At 42.3% G+C, this 20,893-nt stretch overlaps 1 protein-coding gene across 2 annotated transcripts in view; it reads left to right on the forward strand.

Annotated features, from left to right (window-relative positions):
• Positions 1 to 19,318, forward strand: part of TEX26 (testis expressed 26) — a 149,043-nt gene extending 129,725 nt beyond the window's left edge. For both annotated transcript variants that reach the window (XM_077484092.1, XM_077484091.1), the window contains exons 5-8: positions 3,654 to 3,810; positions 10,242 to 10,418; positions 17,455 to 17,616; positions 17,721 to 19,318. In XM_077484092.1, coding sequence (XP_077340218.1) covers positions 3,654 to 3,810; positions 10,242 to 10,418; positions 17,455 to 17,616; positions 17,721 to 17,812 — 588 coding nt within the window. In that variant the 3' untranslated portion in view covers positions 17,813 to 19,318. The remainder of the gene's footprint in view (positions 1 to 3,653; positions 3,811 to 10,241; positions 10,419 to 17,454; positions 17,617 to 17,720) is intronic.
• Positions 19,319 to 20,893: the final 1,575 nt, after the last annotated feature.

Raw genomic sequence — 20,893 nt, forward strand, 5'->3', positions numbered from 1 at the left:
TAGGGGGTCGTCTTATACGCCCAGTCGCCTTATACGCCGGCAAATACGGTAAAACAACATTCAATGCTCCCCTCTATACCATATTCATATTATACATCTTCAGTTGTAAAACCTTAGCATTTTTAGCATTGCATGTTAAGTAAAAGTATATGACGTGAAGCAGATTTTAAAATTAAATATTTTTATATTTAATATGTTAAATAGTTGGCGGCCCCTGCTCTTTTATTAACCACCTAAGGCCCGGGCCTATTTTTTACACTTGTTGTTTATAAGTTAAAATCATTTTTTGTGCTAAATAATTACTTAGAACCCCCAAACATTATATATATTTATTTTTTCAGACACCCTAGAGAAAAAAAAATTACGGTTGTTGAAATATTTTATCACACCCTATTTGCGCAGGGGTCTTGAAAATGCAATTTATTTGGAAAAAAATACACTTTTTTTGAAATAAAAAAATAAGAAAACAGTAAAATTAGCCCAATTGTTTTTATATTGGGAAAGAAAATGTTGCGCCAAGTAAATAGATACCCAACATGTCACGCTTCAAAATTGCGCCTGCTGGTGGGATGGTGAGAAATTTGACACTTAAAAATCTCCATAGGCAAAGTTTAAAAATTTCTACAGGCTACCAGTTTTGAGTTACAGAGGAGATCTTTAGCTAGAAATATTGCTCTCGCTCTACAGATCGGGGCGATACCTCACATGTGTGGTTTGAACACGTTTACATATGCGGGCACGACTTGCGTATGCTTTCGCTTCTGCGCAAGATGGGGCACTTTAAATTATTTTTTCATATTTATTTTACTTTTTATTTTTTATTTTTACACTGTCCCTTTAAAAAAAATGTTAAGGTTTCTTGTCTGTCGCTTGGTAACTCAAAGTTTCAGCTCCCTCCACATATTTTCTATTGGATTAAGGTCTGGAGACTGGCTAGGCCACTCCATGACCTTAATGTGCTTCTTCTCGAGTCACTCCTTTGTTGCCTTGGCGGTATGTTTTGAGTATCGGTGCTGATTCCGAGTATTTGCCCGAGTACTTGCTCCCAATGCTTCACCCGGTACCTGCATCTCAGAAGTCAGTGAGCGGGCGGAGTGGGTGGGAGAAGGCGGAACGCGGGTCCCGACACGGTGAGAGTCCTTGCAGGCTGCAACGGAGGAAGGTAAGCTTATGGGGCAGGTGTGGGGGGTCGCAGCTATCCATCAGCATTGGTGACCCGGGCCATCAGAATCATTAATGGAAATGACGGCCCGAGTCTCCGATAGAGGATGTACACTGCAACGCCCATCTTGGTACACCCTGCACTCGGCCTCAGTAGCCTGCATTCACAAGGCGGCAGCAGACATCTTGTTACACCCGGCCCATATACTATATGGGCTGGTTGTATCAAGATGTCCTCTGCTGCATTCTGACTATGCTTACTGAGGCCAAGTGCAGGGTGTATCAAGATGGGCATTGCAGTGTACAGCTCACTCTTTTATCGATTTAGTGCTGCATTATTGTCAGTGCCACTGCCTACCAAACAGTTCCACCTATCACTGCCCATAAGTGCCACCCATTAGTGCCCATAAGTGCCACCTATCAGTGCCCATCAGTCAGTGCCACATACCAGTGCCACCTATCAGTGAAAATTAGTCAGTGCTGCATATCAGTACCCATCAGTAAGTTCCAGCCATCAGTGCCACATATCAATGTCCATCAGTCAGTGCTACCTATCAGTGCCCATCAGTCAGTGCCACATATCAGTGCCACCTATCAGTCCTGCATATCAGTGCCAGCCATTGGTGCTGCAAATCAGTGCCCATCAGTACGTGTCAACTATCAGTCCTATAAATCCATGCCCATCAATCAGTGCCACATATTGGTGCCACCTATCAGTGCCCATAAGTGCCAGCCATCAGTCAGTGCCACCTATCAGTCCTGCATATCGGTGCCAGCCATTAGTGCTGCAAATCAGTCCCCATCAGTCAGTGCCACATATCAGTGCTCATCGGCGCTGCTGCATATTAGGGCCTCCTTATCAGTGCTACTGCCAGTTACAGTTCTTAATAATTATAAAGAAGATATTGTTAGTCTGTATTCTGTATTGTGCTTTGAAAACTGTCATTTGACATTAAAAAAGTATCGGTAATCGGTATCGATGAGTACTTGAAAAAAAAAGAAAAAAGTATTGGTACTTGTACTCGGTCTTAAAAAAGGGGTATCGGTGCAACCCCAGTTTTTTGTGACGTTGGTTTAAAACAGTTTAAAGGAGATGTCCAAACAAAGCTTGTTTGTCTGTACTTCTTTTATGGATCACAGGAATGCAGTTGGTTTTGCACTCCTTTGATCTATTTTCAGCAGAGAGCCAGTGTTCTGCCAAAAACTGTCCCTCCATTGGATAGTGTCCGCCCCGTACTGCGCAGGCGCAACACTTGCGCAGTACGGAGGACAAGAAGACTCCGAAAGTCTCCAAAGATGAACAGCACCTGCGCACTGAGTCCAGGTTGAACCCCCACCATTCAAGTGGACATACGATAGCAGTTAGTAAGACGGCCCCTCGTGGGCTCGCCACGCTTCGGGCACGGCCTCTCTTTGCTCGCCACGCTTCGGACACGGTCTCGCTTTGCTGGGCAATTTTTTATTCTAACTCTATGTCCACTTGGATGGTGGGGCTTGAATCTGGACTCAGTGCACAGGCGCCGTTCTTCTTCGGAGACTTTCGGTGTCTCCTTGTCTTCCGTACTGCGCAAGTGTTGCGCCTGCGCAGTACGGGGCGGACACTATCCAATGGAGGGACAGTTTTTGGCAGAACACCAGCTGAAGTCGGCTCTCTGCTGATGTCACAGAACTCAGTCCAGGCACCGCGTCATCATGACAATAAAGACTGGATCCACTAGGTGGCTGGACTGACACCCGTCTCAGCCTCTCAGCGAGCCGCCCCACAACTCAGCTCTCCAGTGAGCGAGGAGGGAGCAGAGCAGAGAGCTGTGACTGACAGTCTACTCAGCGATTGGCAGTGTTTGATCACTTGGTTCTCAGTGGAGAGGCACCGGGGGACAGATGTAGCATAGGACCCATGCTGCATCTACTGAGGTAAGTATGATTCTTAAAAAAAAAAGAAAAACCTTTACTTCTTTTAATGCAGGTAATGTATTAAGTGAAACAAAAAATTTACTTTAGAACTATTTTAAGATAGAAGAGAAACCTTGAGTTTTTTGGATGTCATGCCTGTTTTATAAGTGGCTTCTGATATTGTAATCGTATCTTTTTGGTTTAGTATATGGATGATGTACCACTGAACGAAGATTCTATCTAAAGATAAAAAAAATACAGAATTCTATTTCAGGGCTGGTTCACACTAGATGTGGTGCGAATTCACTGCAAATTCCCACTAAATCGCAACCTGTTCACGCAAACTGATTGCGGAGTGTATGTTAACGACACCCCGAAATCATTTTCCAAAACGCCGGTGTGGACAAAAAAGGGTCCTGCACCAGTTTAGTCCAAATGCGAATACGTATCACACAGACATCGCATGTGATTTGCACAGCAATGCGGTGCGCTTCACATGCGATGTCTGGCAGCGTGAACCGGCCCTCAAGGTCATTGTTAAAGACAATGTGCAATGTTATAGCTATTTGCAATCTTTAGTAAATCCTTTCCATATTCAGACTTTTGCAGCTTGGCGGTTACCTCATCAAGAGAAAAAGATTTCAGAAGACAGTCGTTCAGCTTGGATTAAACCGCCATCTATTGCAGAGGTGCAGAGAATAATGACATCCCAATATCTTTCTACATACAAAGGGGACTATCTAGGGATACCACAAGGTAGGATTCTGAGTAGGAGCCTCCCTATGCACAGGAACATATATTGAGGCTCGGTATTGCATGAAGATGCCATTGTGGTTGCATCTTAATAGTGCCATCCTGCATCCAGTACCAGAGGATCATTGCATTATAATTATAGGTTTTGTTTCCAGTAGGCATGTGTACCCAATTCTAATTCCTTTGCTCTTTCAGGTGCCTTATAGAGTTTTCTAATTGCTGTGCTTATCTTATGAGAAGTCTGCCACATACGGAAAATAATCACTAGACCAGGGGTAGGGAACCTTTTTGGCTGAGAGAGACATGAACGCCACATATTTTAAAATGCAATTCCACGAGAGCCATACAATATGTTTAAAACAAATTTTTTTTTTTTTTAATCGATTAATCTACTAATTTCAATTATAACTGTAATATCCACATCATCTCCCCCACTGTAATATGCACATCTCCCCTATGATTGTCTGCTTGCTTTCCACTACACAGGCAGGCAGAAGCTGCGGCCTTTCCTATGGGCTCAATCCACGGATTGGCACACCACGCAATCCGTGGATTGAGAGGTGAGAGCGAGATGCAGCCATCAAAAGAGCCACATCTGGCTCGAGAGCCATAGGTTCCCTACCCCTGCACTAGACCCTTCTTGTACTAAATGGGCATATATGAGATCATCTGCCATGATATCTATGGGCAGAATAATTTTGTTGGAAACGAAGCCCAACTAAAACTATCTTTGTACTGGAATCGTAGGAGACAAAGGGGGGTAAATGGAGCTCACATTATTGTCAGTATAGTTTACTTACAGCTATACACATTTTTCAACTGGACGGTTACTAATCTACTACAGTTTTGTTACCTGTTGTAGATCTGTACCCCCGTACTCAAAGTACAGGCAGTGACAGACTATTATACATGTATTTTGTTCACAATGGAGCTAGATTTTTGGCTTTGCTTAGTTCAGCCGGTTCTGTCAACTAGGACCCGTAACCAGTATGAGTTATAAAAATCCATGAGAAATACTGCATTATCATTAAAGCGTTTGTTACCCCAACACTTCATATTAGTGATATGTGCCTGCTTACCATGTGCTTGTATGAGTATCCTGTTCTCTTTGCATTGCTTCCTTTGAGTGAAATCCCCAGTGTTTCTGCCAGTCCCTCTGCCTTCCTATTAAAAACTGACCACACCCAGCAGGAGAGCACAGCGTGGTCAGTTCTCTAGCTATGCTGGGAACTCTGTGTCCTCTCCTTTTAATGATCACACTTGTCCTGACACCCCCCCCCACCGCCGCTGCACAGCCATTCACTGAGAAGCCCCACCGCGCTGCACGTCCCCCCAACACCCCCCCCAGCTCTTATGCAGCTGAACAGAGGGAATGATCACTTCTACAAAAGGGAAAAAAGGTATTTATAATGTGTTTGTTTTTTTTTTGTTTTTTTATATCTTTACACAAATGTTTTGCATTTAATTTCTATAGTAGACTCAATGGGTTGTTTTACAAGGTGATCGTTTGCAATTACTTTAAAACTTACATCACATCCCTAATATTGCCCAGTAAATTGCAGCAGTTTTAATTAAACTACATGCTGGCATAATGTCTGTATCTGTCTGTTCAGAAAGAACTGAATGCATGTTTTCAATAGCTTGCCTCTCCAGTCCTGTCAAACTGGTATTTAGGTTAAATGCCTGTACAGTGTGATGGGACAGTTAATCTTTGTTTTTCAAGGTGAGGGATAATATGCAATACTAAACCTGCAGCACCAGTTACATTTAATCGAGTCAGTAATTCTTCTGACAGCATTTTGACAGGTCATATTCAACAGTGATGATGATGATGATGAAATGGGAAGTTCCACTTGTTTGCTCTTCCCTCCTCCTCTACATTTGTCACTTAGTTATGACAGCTACCCACTCCCCCTTGTGCCCGGATCACAGCGGTGATCTGAACGGAAGTTCACCCCCCCTTTCGGCCACAGCCTTCTGGGACCTCTAAAGTGGCTCTTATGCAGCTTGTGCATGCACTGTGGGAGGCCGGCTGTGAAGCCACAAGCTCTCTACTGGCGGTTTTCCTTAGTTAAGATGCTGGTGCCTGAACCCGAAGCCCAATGAAGAATCGGCTCACTTGAGGACATTGCGGGGTCCCTGGACAGGTAAATGTATTTATATTAAAAGTCGGCAGCTACAGTATTTGTAGCTGCTGACTTTTAATTATTTGGCAGGAGACTGAAGCTCCTCTTTACCACTTCCATACCGCTGAACATCATATGAAGTCTTGGGCTTTCAGTGCAGCTGCAGGCATCATTCAGATATCGTTTTTTTTTTTTTATGCTGGCGATTCCCTGCACAGTAAAAACGGCTGTTTCAGCCGTTAGCGGCTGCTCAGCTGCTTGCTGTTTTTACAGTCCCTCTCCCGCTGCTGTTCGATGCTTCTACCAGCTCACCCGTGCGATCAGCGAGCCAGAGAAGGAATCAGCTGGTGGTGGCTGTTTACCATAGAGAGAACCGCAGACCAGATGGTCACTGGCAATCTCTGACTTTTGGAGGCCGGGCGATGTAAACTGATGTTTTTTTAGCTGGGAAGCCGAGATCATTTTTTTAAATTTTGCTCTCATGCTTTCCAACCTAGAGGCGAGATCTGGGGATTTATAGACCCCAGATGCTTGGGGTCTATAAATCTTGCTGTAAAGAGGACATGTCATGCCCTATTCCTATTACAAGGGATGTTTACATTCCATGTAATAGGAATAACAGTGAACAAAAAAAAGGGAAAGTGTAAAAATTTAAAATTAAATAAACGCCAATAATAATAATAAAAAAAAAGAATTAAAATGCCCCGTCCCCTCATACTCGGATGCAGAAGCGAACACAAATGTAGGTTGCATCCGCATATGTAAACAACTTTCAAACTACACTAGTGAGATATTTCCGCAAACGTTAAAGTGTGAGCAATAATTCTAGCCCAGGACCTCCTCTGTAACTCTAAGTAGGTAACCTGTAAAAATGTTTAAAGTGTAGCCTATGGAGATATTTAAGTACCGAAGTGGCGCCATTCCACGAGTGTGTGCAATTTTAAAGCGTAACATGTTAGGTATCTATTTTACTCGGCGTATCATCATCTTTTACATTATACAAAAAAATTGTGGTAAATTTTACTGTTTTTTTTTTTTTCTTTATGTCGAACAGAAAAAAAGAAGATAGCATATGAAAGTTTTAGTAGGCATAGAACAGAGAAGATACTTCCTTAGGATACAGCCAGCGGGCAGACTTGGTTAAGGCATGCAGGTCATATAGACAAGAACAATGTATATTAACATCAAATCATCTGGTTACGATTCAGATCATTGGGGAATTACCTACGTCTAAGCCCTTGTACACACAGTCGGACATTCAGGCGGAAAATGTCCGATCGGACCGTGTTGTCAGATAATCCGACCGTGTGTGGGCTCCATCGGACTGTTTCCGTCGGAATATCCGACGGACCAAGTTTTCCAGCTTGGCTATAAAATTTTCCGACAACATGATCCGATCGGACCTTGCCCGATCATGTGTAGAGAATTACGATCGGACAAAGTGCCATGCATGCTCAGATCAAATTCCTAGACCAAAGCTATTGGCTACTAGCCTGAACGTAGTCCCGTCGTAACGAAATAACGTCATCACGTTCTGAACGATCGGATTTTCCGACAACTTTGTCCGACCGTGTGTATGCAACAGTTTCGGATAAAATCCGTCGGACAAAATCCAATGTTTTGGGGTTCTGAGTAGCAAAAAAAAATTATGATTTCTACATATAGGAGAGGAATGCCAGAATTCGCCCCTGGTATGGAAGTGGTTAAGTACAATATTTCACAATGCTTTTGGAAAACACCAGTTCCATAAAAAATAAAATCCACATTTTGTCATATCTTACGCCTCTAACAGTCAAGAGCAAATGTTCAAGTATAACATTTGAGTCTCCCCAACAGCCATTTGCTGCCTTGCATGTTTAATGTATTGCAATTGATAACAGCTCCAGGCTTCTTCTGCATTCTGATAAACAGCATCCCCAACACTTCTGAGGGCTGTCCAGTGAAAGTGTCAGTTAGAAGGCTGTGATAAATTATTTAACACTGAGGTACCTAAACTTACCTAAACTTATAACAACAATATAACCAATGTTCTTTAGCAAGGAACATACATTCCACATTAATAATGTGGCCATAATATGTTGCCAAAATTAGTATGTGCTTTAAACTGCCTCCAGCATGGTTCCTGTCCCTTCTTGCCGGAGGCTGCCATTTTGCTGAAGCCCAGAGCCCCTGAATAGCAGTAAATCATAACGTGGAACTAAACCCGTCAAACTTGTTTCAAAAACAGTTCCATTCCGCACATCTTCTTTTCCGCCTCCCTTACGCACAGAGATTTCTCTAGATTCCCTAAAACTTTTGATGATATTATGTACTGTAGATGATGATAAATTTAAAGTCTTTGAAATTTTACTTTGAGAAACATTATTCTGAAATGTTCGACAATTTTTAGACACAGCTTTTCACAGATTGGTGAACTTCTGTTTATGTTTATTTCTGAGATACTCTGACTCTCTAAGATGATCTTTTTTATACCCAATAATGTTACTGACCAGTTGCCAGTTAACCTAATTAGTTGCAAAATGTTCTTCCAGGTCATCTTTGTTAATTCAAGGTTTTGTTTCCCTATCCCAACTCTTTTGAGACATTCTGCTGCCATCAATTTCAAAATTACCTTATTTTTTTTCTTTAACCGCATGCCAACAAGCCGCCGCAGTTGTACTGTGGCAGCATGGCTCAGCTGCGCGAATCGCCATTATGCTACATCGGTAGCATAAAGGGCTACCCGGAGGCGTGTGTGCGCCCCCCGCTCGCTCCCCGAGCCGATGCGAGTGCCCGGCACTCAATCATCGCCGGGCTCCCGCAATCGTTCGGGGCACACGGAGAACCGGAAGCTGTGTGTGTAAACACACCATTTCCGGTTCTCTAAGCAGGGAACTGACAGATCGTCTGTTCATACAGAGTATGGACAGCGATCTGTTAGTTTCCCTGCACAGTCCCATCCCCCCTTCAGTTAGAACACAAAATAGGATACATATTAACCCCTCTCCGCCCCCTGGTGTTAACCCCTTCACTGCCAGTGACATTTTTACAGTAATCAATGCAATTTTAATCGCACTGATCGCTGTATTAATGCCAATGGTCCCAAAAATGTGTCAAAATAGCCCCAACATGTCCGCCATAATGTCGCAGTCATGATAAAAATCGCTGATTGCTGCCATTACTAGTAAAAAAAAAATATTGATAAAAATGCCATAAATCTATCCCCTCTTTTGTAGACGCTATAACTGCGCAAACCAATCAATGTACGCTTATTGCATTTTTTTTTTACCAAAAATATGTTGAAGAATACGTATCGGCCTAAACTGAGGAAAAAAATATGTTTTTTATATATTTTTGGGGGATATTTAATATAGCCAAAAGTTAAAAATAATGCGCTTTTTTCAAAATGGGCGCTCTTTTTTTGTTTATAGCGCAAAAAATAAAAACCGCAGAGGCAATCAAATACCACCAAAAAAAAGCTCCATTTGTGGGAAAAAAGGACATCAATTTTGTTTGGGAGCCACACTGCACGACCGCGCAATTGTCAGTTAAAGTGACGCAGTGCAGAATCCCAAAAGTGGTTTGGTCTTTGGATAGCCAAATGGTCCGGGGCTTAAGTGGCTAAATGGTACATGTTCTCAGTTTAAACATTTGATATGTTTTCCGCTTTCTATTGTGAATAAAATATGGGTTGATGAGCTTTGCAAATCATTGCATCTTGTTGTTATGTAGATATTATACGGCTTCCCAGCTTTTTTGGAATTGCGCTTGTTAGTTTGAATACTACTAGATATCCCAAGGCCATAAAACAAAGCAATACGATAACTGATCTACTGTATATCTTTTATATGTGAAAGAAATGTTGAAACACAGATCTATCTCTTCAGACTGATAGATGTGCTAAATTAACGTTTTTGGTGAGTGCCTGGCCAATTAAGTTGCCAAATTATTCCTTTATTGAATGATATGTCTTGTGACTTGGGTAGTACTCATTCAAGTTTACATTGGATACTTTGTCTGTTTTATATGTCAGGATATAATATACATTTAGCAACCATGATATCCAATGTTATATTTGCTGTTTTATTAGTAAGGTGCTTTGTGAGCTTCAAAGATATGTATTTAGAATGCAATACATTCACAGTTTAATAAATAAACGTATATGATTGCTGATGAATTAAAGGTGTTATAAATAAGACCAGTTGTTCTTGTCAATATCAGGGTAATGGAGCTATATATATTTTTTTATAATATCAGTCATAATTGTAACTGTCTTGAATTGGTGATATACGTACATAGCAATTTACACGTGTCTAATATCACATTCAGGTTATCAAATGAAATATGCTATAGATGCTCCACCGGACTGGAGAAAAGAAATCCCAAAACCTTTAGCTACCGAGTCACGGTTTCATTATCAAGTTCAACCTCATGCTCCAGAACTGGATGACGTCACTCACAAATACGGATGTTACTCAACCAAACACCTCACAGCAAAGGGAGTTAGTAAGTTCCATTTGGATCAAATTTGGTAACATGTACCATGTTATTTCTGTAAATATGGAGGAAGCTAGCCCTTTAAAATGTAGTCTTGATAAGGATCAAAGTGTATATAATGGCTAAAAACACAGGGGTTTCGTTAGTAAAGGCAAATCCACTTTGCGCTACAAGTGCACTTGGAAGTTCAGTTACTGTAGATCCGAGGGGGGTATGCAAGAACAATTTAAAATAGCATTTTTACTTGTACATGATTGGATGATAAAATCAGCAGAGCTTCCCCTCATTTCAGACCTTCTCCTCAAATTTACAGCGACTGAACTTCCAAGTGGACTTTCAAGTGAACTTGCAGTGCACTTCTAGTGCAGAGTGGATTTGCCTTTAGTAAAACCCCAGAGTGTTTTATGCCATTCAGCTGGTGTCCATATTTATGTAAGTAAAACTTTACCCTGAAAAAAAAAAATTCTGGCATGCACAGTTTGTTTTTGTTTTTTGTAAAAGAGACTTTATAGAGTGTATTTATAAAAAAAAAAATATAAAAATTTGTAAAAAATTGCAAATTGTTCAGTGAAAATGAATGAACAATCATTCTGTGCAAATGGGGCAAGAAAAAAATGTTTTATTTGGTTATTCTGTGTTGGATGAATGTTTTCATTGATTTAAAATGGAAAATGCTGTATTTGGACACTAGATGGCACTAAGTATTATAAGAATTTCTATGATAACTAGTACCATCTAGTGGGCAAATGCAGTATTTACCATGCATTTTTTGCCCCAGAACAAATATACTTTCATTGGGCAAATTGATACGCACATTTAATTATCAATACACCTCAAATGTATTTTCTGCAACAATACTCCTTTCCCTTTATCTATTTTTTTGTAAGACAGCATTGCAGTGTACTTTCCCAGTCTCTCTCACATACCAAAGAGTGAAACTAGGTGTGCAGAACAGTGCAACTCCATAGCTCAAGCTTGAAAGTTTCTTCATCACAGGCTGCCCTTTACCAATTTAAAGGATAAATCCATTTAAAGCTAGGTAATATGGAAAAAAATGGTGCTAGTATTCACGTGCCTGCCTCTTAGGAGATTAAAGGGGACTAGATATAAAAACTATTTGCTGTGCATTCGCACAGCAAAATGATCACCATGTTGTTTGTAATATGATTATCTCCTATGATCCTCAGCTCCATCTGGTGGCCATATTGCAGTATTTTTTGAATATGGTATTTCAGAAAACACTGAACTATGGCCACTAGATGGAGTTAACGATCACCACACTGATTGCATTAAAAAATGCATTGAATTATGTATAGTTGCAGTTGTGCCTTTTTTATTTGCCTGGAGTTCAGTATTATTATTATTATTATTATATGGCATTTATATAGTGCCACCAGTTTAGGCAGCACTTTACAATATAAAGGGGGACTGTACAATTACAATACAGTTCAATACAGAAGGAATAGGAGGTCCCTGCTCATGGAGGTTACAATCTAAAAGGAGGGGGAGGTGGTACAAAAGGTAACGCTGCAGGGGATGATCTGACGGAGGTCACTCAAGTACAGTTCTTAGGTGGAGGTGGGGTAAGCTTCCCTGAATAAATGAGTTTTCAAGAATTACCTAGAGGCAGACAGGGTAAAAGCTAACTGGACATACTGGGGCAGAGAGTTCCAGAGGATGGGAGAGGCTCTTAAAAAGTCGAGTGTGGGAGGAGGTAGCAAGGAAGCTAGAGAGCAGGGCGTCCAGGGAGGTGCGGAGAGGACGATTTGGGCGATATCTTCAGATTAGGTTGGGGATGTAGCTGGGGCTGTGTTGTGGATGGCCTTGTATGTTGTGGTTGATATTTTTAATTTTATACGATTGACTAGTGGAAGCCAGTAAAGAGATTGGCAGAGAGGGACAGCAGTCACGGATCAGTTAGTAAGGTGTATTAGTCTAGCAGCAGCCAGTGGCTGTGCCATTGCTCTCAATGTAAAATCATGGGGGGGGGGGACTGGTTGGAGAACCAGGAAAGACCAGAGTCGTGGAGACCAAGGAAATAGAGTTTATTGAGGAGGAGTGGGTGGTTTTGGCTTTAGCAAATAGTGGGTCATTGGTGAATTTTAGCAGGGCGGTTTCAGTGGATTGTTGTGGGCAGAATCTGGACTGTAGGGGATCGGGAAGGCTGTTGTTGTTAGTGAGGTGGCAACTCATATGGTTGTGGACAAGGTGTTCAAGTAGCTTGGAGGCAAATGGGAACAGGGAGATGGGTCTTAAGTTATTCAAACAAGTTGGGTCCAGTAAAGGTTTATTTTAAAGTGGTTGTAAACAGCTGGACATTTTTTTTTCTTTACCCTGTAAGGTAATGCCATAATGTGCTAGTATGTACTGCATACTAGCACATTATGTTAAACTTACCTTAAAACAAAGTTCTTCCAGCACCGAGATGTCAGAGCTTCAGACGCTCCCATCTTAACACGTCTTGCTTGCCGTTTCGCGGACTCTGGCTCTGTGACTTGCTGGAGCCGTGATGACGTGACTCCCGTACATGCGTGCAGGATGTGCCGTTTATGGCACAGAGTTCTGAAGGCACAGAGTTCTGATGGCCATTTCTGATGTCACTGGCTGCATGTACAGTAAATATCTCCTAAATGGGCACCATTTTGGAAATATTTACACTACCTAAACACTACCTAGGTAAAAGTTAGTGATGGAAGTTTACTTCCACTTTAAGTATGGGAGCAACCAGGGCATGTTTGAGGGGGAAGAGAAAGATGCTGGAGGAGAGGGAGAGGTTGAAGATGTGGGTTCGAGAGTTTAGGATAGAGCACGAATGTGGTCATAGTAATTGTGAGGGGATAGGGTCCAGGGGACAGGTGGTGAGGTGGGCCATGGAAAGGAGTTTGGCAACTTCCTCAGTGGTAGCAGGGTTAAAGGAGGAAAGTATTGAGTGTGGCACTGGACTTGGTGTGTTGATTGGGGGAGAAAGGACCTTCTCATCAACCAGTATTAAGAAGATGATATTTTACTACAAGTGATCAGACAAACATTTCCAAAACTGGCAGTTGAAGTTACCAAACAACCTATTAACCCTTTTACTTCCAGGCCCTGCACTTCAATTTTAAACTCAGATGGCCAGACTAGTCTTGCAATTTGTCCATTGTTTTTTTTATTTTTCACTTACAGCGTTTAGAGTTTGTGAAAGATCCTCCAAACTATACATTTTCTGAAAGCAGTGGATCAGTAGAACAAAAAAAAAGGTGCTACTGATTTTCTAGATCCCATGAGTGTTGCGCAAATGTCTAAGTCCTTGTACACACGGTCGGACATTCAGACAACAAAATCTGTCGGATTTTGTCCGAAACTGGTGTTGCATACACACGGTCGGACAAAGTTGTTGGAAAATCCGATTGTTCGTAACGTGATGACGTTATTTAGTTACGACGGGACTATGTTCAGGCTAGTAGCCAATAGCTTTGGTCTAGGAATTTGATCTGAGCATGTGTGGCACTTTGTCCGATCGGAATTCTCTACAAACGATCATGTTTTCGAAAAAATTTTATATCCAGCTCTCAAACTTTGTTGGTCGGACAATCCAACGGAAAAAGTCAGATGAAGCCCACACATGGTCGGATTATCCAACAACACGGTCCGGTCGGACATTTTCCGTTGGAATGTCCAACCGTGTATACAAGGGCTTACAACAGTTTCACTAAAAATACACTGCAATCATTATTAGCGGACATAAACACAACATGACTTATAACATTTCAACCAAATCTAAAAGATATATGGTATTAAGTTAACAAAAAATAAATATTATTTTATTTTGAATTATGCCTTTCTGCAAAATGGTGAAAATCGAAGGTATGCAAAACTGTAAATAAGCAGCTTGCTTGAAAAATCGAGAGTTTATTATTTTTCACTTACGTATTTTAGAGGTTGTAAAAGACCTCCCCCAAACCATACATTTTCTGAAAGCATAGGACTGGTAGAATAAAAATATGGTGCTACTGATTTTGTAGGTCCTGTGATAATTGCGCAAATGATTATCAAATCAATATTTTTGCTAATAATACACATATGATCACATATAATCAAATACACATATAATCATTATTAGCGGAAACAAACACAATATAACTTACAGAATTTTTACTAAATTCAAACTGAAACTTAGGTAAAACTATTGAGTTCATATATAATGCTCTGGGGGTCATTCACATGGGAGCTGTGGTCTATACAATGTGAATCAGCAGCAGCTGTACAAACACAGCCACAGGCCCTAAATTAATAGGCATGTAGGTGCAGGTGCGCAGTCCTGAACGCACTGTGCCTTTAGGGCTGCTCACCTGGAAAGACTGTCAAATTAGGACCTCTGTCTGTGTTCATGTAGCTGCTACGTCCCGATACAGAAGATTTCATCCTGAGCACCTATGTGAGTGAGCCTTAATTGTGTGTTTTTGTTTTTTGCTTTTTTTAAACAATCCTATTCTGGTGGGGAGGCTTTGGTGAAATGTCTCAACAGATTCCTGGTATCATACTTTTGAGACAAAGAAAGTGATTAAAGCGGGAGTCCGCCGGGACTCCGCGTTTTTTTTTTTTTTTTTAAAGTCAGCAGCTACAAATACTGCAGCTGCTGACTTTTAAAATAGTGACACTTACCTGTCCAGCGCGCCCGCGATGTCGGCACCCGAAGCCGATCTCTAGATCGCCATCTTGGGTATGGGAATCAGGAAATGGAGCCTTTCGGCTTCATTTCCCGGTTCCCTACTGCGCATGCGCGAGGCGTGCAGCGCAATCAGGACGGTCCCCGCTGCCTCTGGGATCTGTGTGTTTCCCAGCAGGCAGCGGGGCACTTGCGCAAAGGGGCGGGCACTTGCGCAAAGGGGCGTAATCTACGCCCCTTTCCGCAGACAGCTATCCCGGAAGTGGGTGCAGTTACCTGGATTATCCAGGTAACTGCACCCCCTCCCCCCTGAAAGGTGCCAATCGTGGCGCCGGAGGGGGGGGGGGGGGATTCCGATGAGCGGAGGTCCATTTTAGGGTGGACCTCCGCTTTAAGGACACAGATTCCTCAATCCCTTTCACTGAAGCTTCAGCTGCACTGCAGAATGATTGAACAGGAAGTTCATCTGTTCATTCACCAACGGAAGCATAGTAAACAAAGTTTTAGCACCGATCACTCACTGGGGTTGATTTACAAAAACTAGAGAGTGCAAAACCTGGTGCCGCACTGCACAGAAACCAATCAACTTCCAGGTTTTGTTGTCAAAGCTTAACTGCTTGTCGACCAGACGCGTTTGTTATATGTCGGCAGGTTGGCTCCACTGCGTGATTTGCTGTAAGTATACGGCAAGCGCTTTAAGGGCTATAGGGGACGTACCGCTGGAGCCGATGCGTGTGGCTGGCGGGAGCAATGTTTGCCTGGTGACCCGCGATCGCTCCTCAGAGAGCCAGAACGGGGATCTGTCAATGTAAGCAGCTCTGCCAGGAAAGTAGAGAGAGATTTGCTATTCCTAGTGATCAGGAACAGCGATATCTCTCTACTCCCCCAGTCATTACACTTCCCCCACAGTTAGAAACATCTCCCTAAGGAACACTTAACCCCTTGATTGCCCCCTAGTGTTAACCCCTTCCCTGCCAGTGACATTTATACAGTAATCAGTGGCTATTTTTAGTTCTGATCGCTGTATAAATGTAAATTTTTTCCCAAAAATGTGTCCAATCTGTCCACCGCAATGTCGCAGTCCTGCTAAAAATTGCTTATCACCGCCATTACTAGTAAAAATAATAATAATAATAAAAATGCCATAAACATACTCCCTATTTTGTATACGCTATAACTATTGCGCAAAACCAAACAATATTCACTTATTGAGTTTATATTTTTTTATTTATTTTTTTTAACCAAAAATATGTAGAAGAAAACATATTGGCCTAAACTGATGAAGAGATTATTATTTTTTTAGCAAAAAGTAAAAAAAATTGGATTTTTTTTCAAAATTGTTGCTCTTTTTTTGTTTATAGCGCAAAAAAAAAACGCAGATGTGATCAAATACCACCAAAAGAAAGCTTTATTTGTGGGGTCAATTTGTATTTGGGTACAATGTCGTACGACCACGCGATGGTCAGTTAAAGTGACTCAGTGCCGTATCACCAAAGAAATGGCCTGGTCAGGAAGGGGGTAAATCCTTCCGGGCTGAAGTGGTTTTTTGAACAAGCTAAAGTTAGAGGCTACCGTGCACAGCTGCACCAGGTTTTTCACTCTCCAGTTTTCATAAATCAACCCCACTGTTCATTCAGGAAAGGAAGGGATTGGTAAATGTGACATGTTTACCAACTCCCTGCTCTTCATCCTGAAACCAATCTCCCCCGTGCCCTGTGCCCTGACAGCAGATGACAGAAGGCAGGGCTGTGTGGGGTGGGGTACCAGGGAATCTGTGCTGCAGGAGGGGAATCTAAGATAGGTGGGGAAGGGGAGGATGCAAGTGGTGGGGAGATCGATTCTGACAATCCTAACCTCCTGTGGCTCCCTACAGCAGGTGACAGCCGGCAGGAGGGAGAGGAAGAGAAGTCGGAAGCACTGCAGTGGAGGAATGAGTGCTGCTGAGATGGAAAATCGGAGCAGCATAAGGAAAATTAGAGCGGTGGGGGCATTTTATAGAGCGGAGGAAGTGTCAGAGTGGAAAGCAGCGGGGGAAGCAGAGGGGATAGGACAGGAGCTGATAACAGCTATTTCTTTATTCCGGGTCACTGAAATGCAAGCAACGTATGGTATACTGACTTGGCCAGCTGGAAGCCATTCTGTCCCACGTTTTGCTGGCAGTGATTGGGTTAAACGTTTCCTGAAAGTCAGCCAGTGAATTATGACTGATTTTTCGGGCAATAGATATGAAACATTGAATAATTCTGGTTCCTTCAATCAGTTCTGTGTGTGGTCTCCACTGTATATGACCTTTTTGTTTAATGGTATCATCTGCACAATAATTATACCCAAGATGATTTATACAGGTGCAGCTCAAATTTTTAAACCTGTCCTTTTTAATTTCCCTTGACATTTTAGTTCCTGCCGTGACATATGCTCATATCAGAAACCAACAAAACAGAACTCAGCTGACCACATATCAGAGACATTTTGGAAAAGATTATGTTGACCTTTCTGGTCTTGTAGCTTCACTGGATCCCGCAGAGCTGGCATGCTATCTAAAGAGTGTCCCTAATGAAGGTAATGGATGTCTTTATCATTCTTCTGTATACCATGATTTCTCTGAAAAGGAAATTGCTTCTTTTTTTTTGAGCGACTTACATGAAATTTCTTACAAATGACAGAAAGAAGAATGCTTGAGAAGTTTCTAAAAGCCGTCCAGGAAAAAGACAATCAACGCTTAGAAACAAAATCAACTCGAACCAAATTAAATTGATGAGTAGAAGAAGACGTGACTTTCTGCTGCTAATCTGTGCGACAATTCCCCTCCCCTCTAAGATGATCGTTGTGAGATTGTGGTGTTAAAAAAAGACTACCCTGACAAGGTTTTATTTGCCTAATGCATAAAATGTATATTTCTTGAGTGCTTCTATTCTGTGTCACAACCTATAGAGATCCTCTATCCCTTCCTATTTTCACCAGAACTAGATTTAGATTTCCACTGCAACACCATACCTTCATGAAATTTATTGCACTATTATAAATCAGCTTCTGGGGGTCATTTTAAAGAAGGGACAAAAGCAACAGCCCTGAAGCATCTACCAGAGGGCCATGTTCTTTAAAACTGTATTTTAAAATGGTTAAAGTGTTAGTTCACCTAATAATATCTGTAAAGGTGACCTAACACCAGACACCCTGCCAGTGTTGACTGACATGACACCCAAAATTTACTGGCACAGCCACATTTTTAATGGCATTTGAAAAAGTTACAAAATTACAGTTTTAAGTGCAAATTTCAGTATTTAGGCTATAAACAAATACAATATGCAATTAGCAGTGCGATTTATGGTAGATATGAAGGCAAAAAACATACTTCCTATTTTATTTTTGATGTAGTAAGTAAGTAGCTCAGGGACAGGACTCAGGAGGGCAGTAAATTAGAATGGGCGGCACACACATGAAATTGACTCTCACAGTGACACTGACAGCAGTGTGGAGCAGCACAGGTGATGATGACACCTCGCCGACATGACACGTCCCCTCCTGAGTCGCAGTGACAGTCTCTCTCCATGCCAGGTGGTTCCTTCAGTCCACTCCAGTCCAAACAGCATTGACAGTTCGGCTCCCGGCTTGCCTTGCTCCCATCCCGCAAACCCACACACGTGGCTCCGGCTGCTTCACACGGCTCCGTATCACATGGCACGCTCAGGCATCGCCTCCACCACACCCGTTCTCTACCCAAACACACTGTAGCAGGCACTTGAATGGTCTTGGCCGGCTTCAGGCTGGAGTTGCTCATGAGCAGTTCTGAGCTGAGCGTGTCAGCCATATTATTTACTGTCAGTGGCATTTACTGGCAGGAGAAAAGTGCAGTTTTTTAAATGGCTTCCAGTAGGGATGAGCTCAGGCGTGTTCGCATGGACCACGTGTAGAGCCCGCCAGGAAGTCGGCGCAGTGCTGCGCTAATCACAGACAGTGAGACATTGCCCGGTCTCTACAGCCACACATTGGGGCAATGTCTCACTGCATGTGATTAGCTCAGCACTGACTTCCTGGCGGGCTCTGCACGTGGTCCATGCAAACACGCCTGAGCTCATCCTTAGCAGCCAGCAAAAATACTGACGGTTGGTAACACTACACCCTGTCCATCCCCCCAGTCACCTTTGTAATTACCTCCTGCGATCCAGAGTTGTCACTGTCAAGGCACTGTCAGCAGTCTGGGGATTTGAAATCCCTGCTGCTTTCTCTCCTCTCCATACAGTGCTGCAAGTAAAGACCAGATGGATTCTAATTGGCCAGCACCATCAAATGGATGACGCTGACCAATTAGAATTTGTCTGGTTTGTACTTGCAGTGATTTACAGAGAAGAGAGAAAGCAGCGGGGATTTCACTTCCACGGACCAATGGATGGCTTGCGGGAGCCTTGACATCTCAGGATCACTGGATTTCTGGAGGTAACTACAGTGAGGACCAAAGGGATTTTCTGTAAAGGTGAACTTACACTTTAAGCTGAATTTCTAAATGCTCTACTAAGAAATTAAAGATTCCTTGCCACTGCAGAAAGCTACCATATTTTAAACGCTGGTACATTCTTGTTTGGTGGGGCAGTAAGGGTCACAGCATTTCCTAAAGGTGATTTGAACAATGTGTTTTTCCTTTAAAACACATGGTGCGTGCTACCAATTGTTTATGCAAAGGGTTAACTGGTTAAACAACTCCATTGGTGATTGCTCTCAGTCTGCTGGCCCCTAGATTGTTATTCTGCAAGCTGCAAATCTCTGCACAGAGTGTGGCTGAGAGTGCAATCGTCACATTCTGGTGGCAGCATCTGAGATTTCCACCGTCACACTAATACACCCCCTTCATGATAGAGATGCTAGCCCTCTAACATCCATTTAGTAACAATCTCCTGCTGACTTGTGTGTATTACCATACCCTTCCCTCCTTGATCTTCTAAATCTGAGGAGCCATCTTCCATGGGATGAGAACTAGAGAGACTGTTGTGTTTAAAGGATAAGTTCACCTTTTGTAATATGTTACATGTTACACCCATATTCAGGGTGTAACATGTTACAAATCCACCTGCCCCCGCACCTCCCCGGCTCCCTGATGTGACGTGCGTCAGGCGATCTTCTTCCCCGCTCTCTGTCACACTCTGCAGAGAACGTGGTGGTGCGGGGCTCGTAGCATTCTGTAAATACAAAATGACAAGGTCTAGCATCCTTAGTGGCTATCCGCTTGTAGTTCTCAATGAACTACCAGGGCGCTATTGAGCGCTGTGGTAGTTCGTTACTGCTTTCTGCTGGTGTGTACGGCCAAACAGCTTACAGTCCTGCATAGCACCTACTATCTGCTGATCATGGGTGCAATGCTTTCCAGACTCCCAACAAAAAAAATAATAATTGCACATTTTTTTTACCTGCAAAAAAATGTGTTTATTTTTAAATGTGAACTTATCCTTTAATCATATATACCAATCTGCCACCTACACATGAACATAAACTGTTTTGACTGTTTAGTATATTTTTATCCTATTAGGCCCTTTCGGCATGGATGAGGCCTTATTGAGTTTGTACTTTTTCTTATTGCAGATCAATAAAAGGTTAAAAAAAAGAAAGGACATGGCCCTTTTTTCTTTCACATATATATTATTTATTAGGTACAAAAAATATATATTGTTTGATAGCTAGGATGCCGAGTACACTGAGTAGAGATAAAAGGATATACAGTAACATCTATACACAAACATTCAAAGGAAGCAAGTGCTGGAAGCAGAAACACATACAGTGCCTTGCGAAAGTATTCGGCCCCCTTGAACTTTTCAACCTTTTGCCACATTTCAGGCTTCAAACATAA

The sequence above is a fragment of the Lithobates pipiens genome, unplaced genomic scaffold (assembly GCF_037356315.1).
Source record: "Lithobates pipiens isolate NorthernLeopardFrog02 unplaced genomic scaffold, aLitPip1_a1.2 Scaffold_16, whole genome shotgun sequence".
Taxonomy (NCBI): domain Eukaryota; kingdom Metazoa; phylum Chordata; class Amphibia; order Anura; family Ranidae; genus Lithobates; species Lithobates pipiens.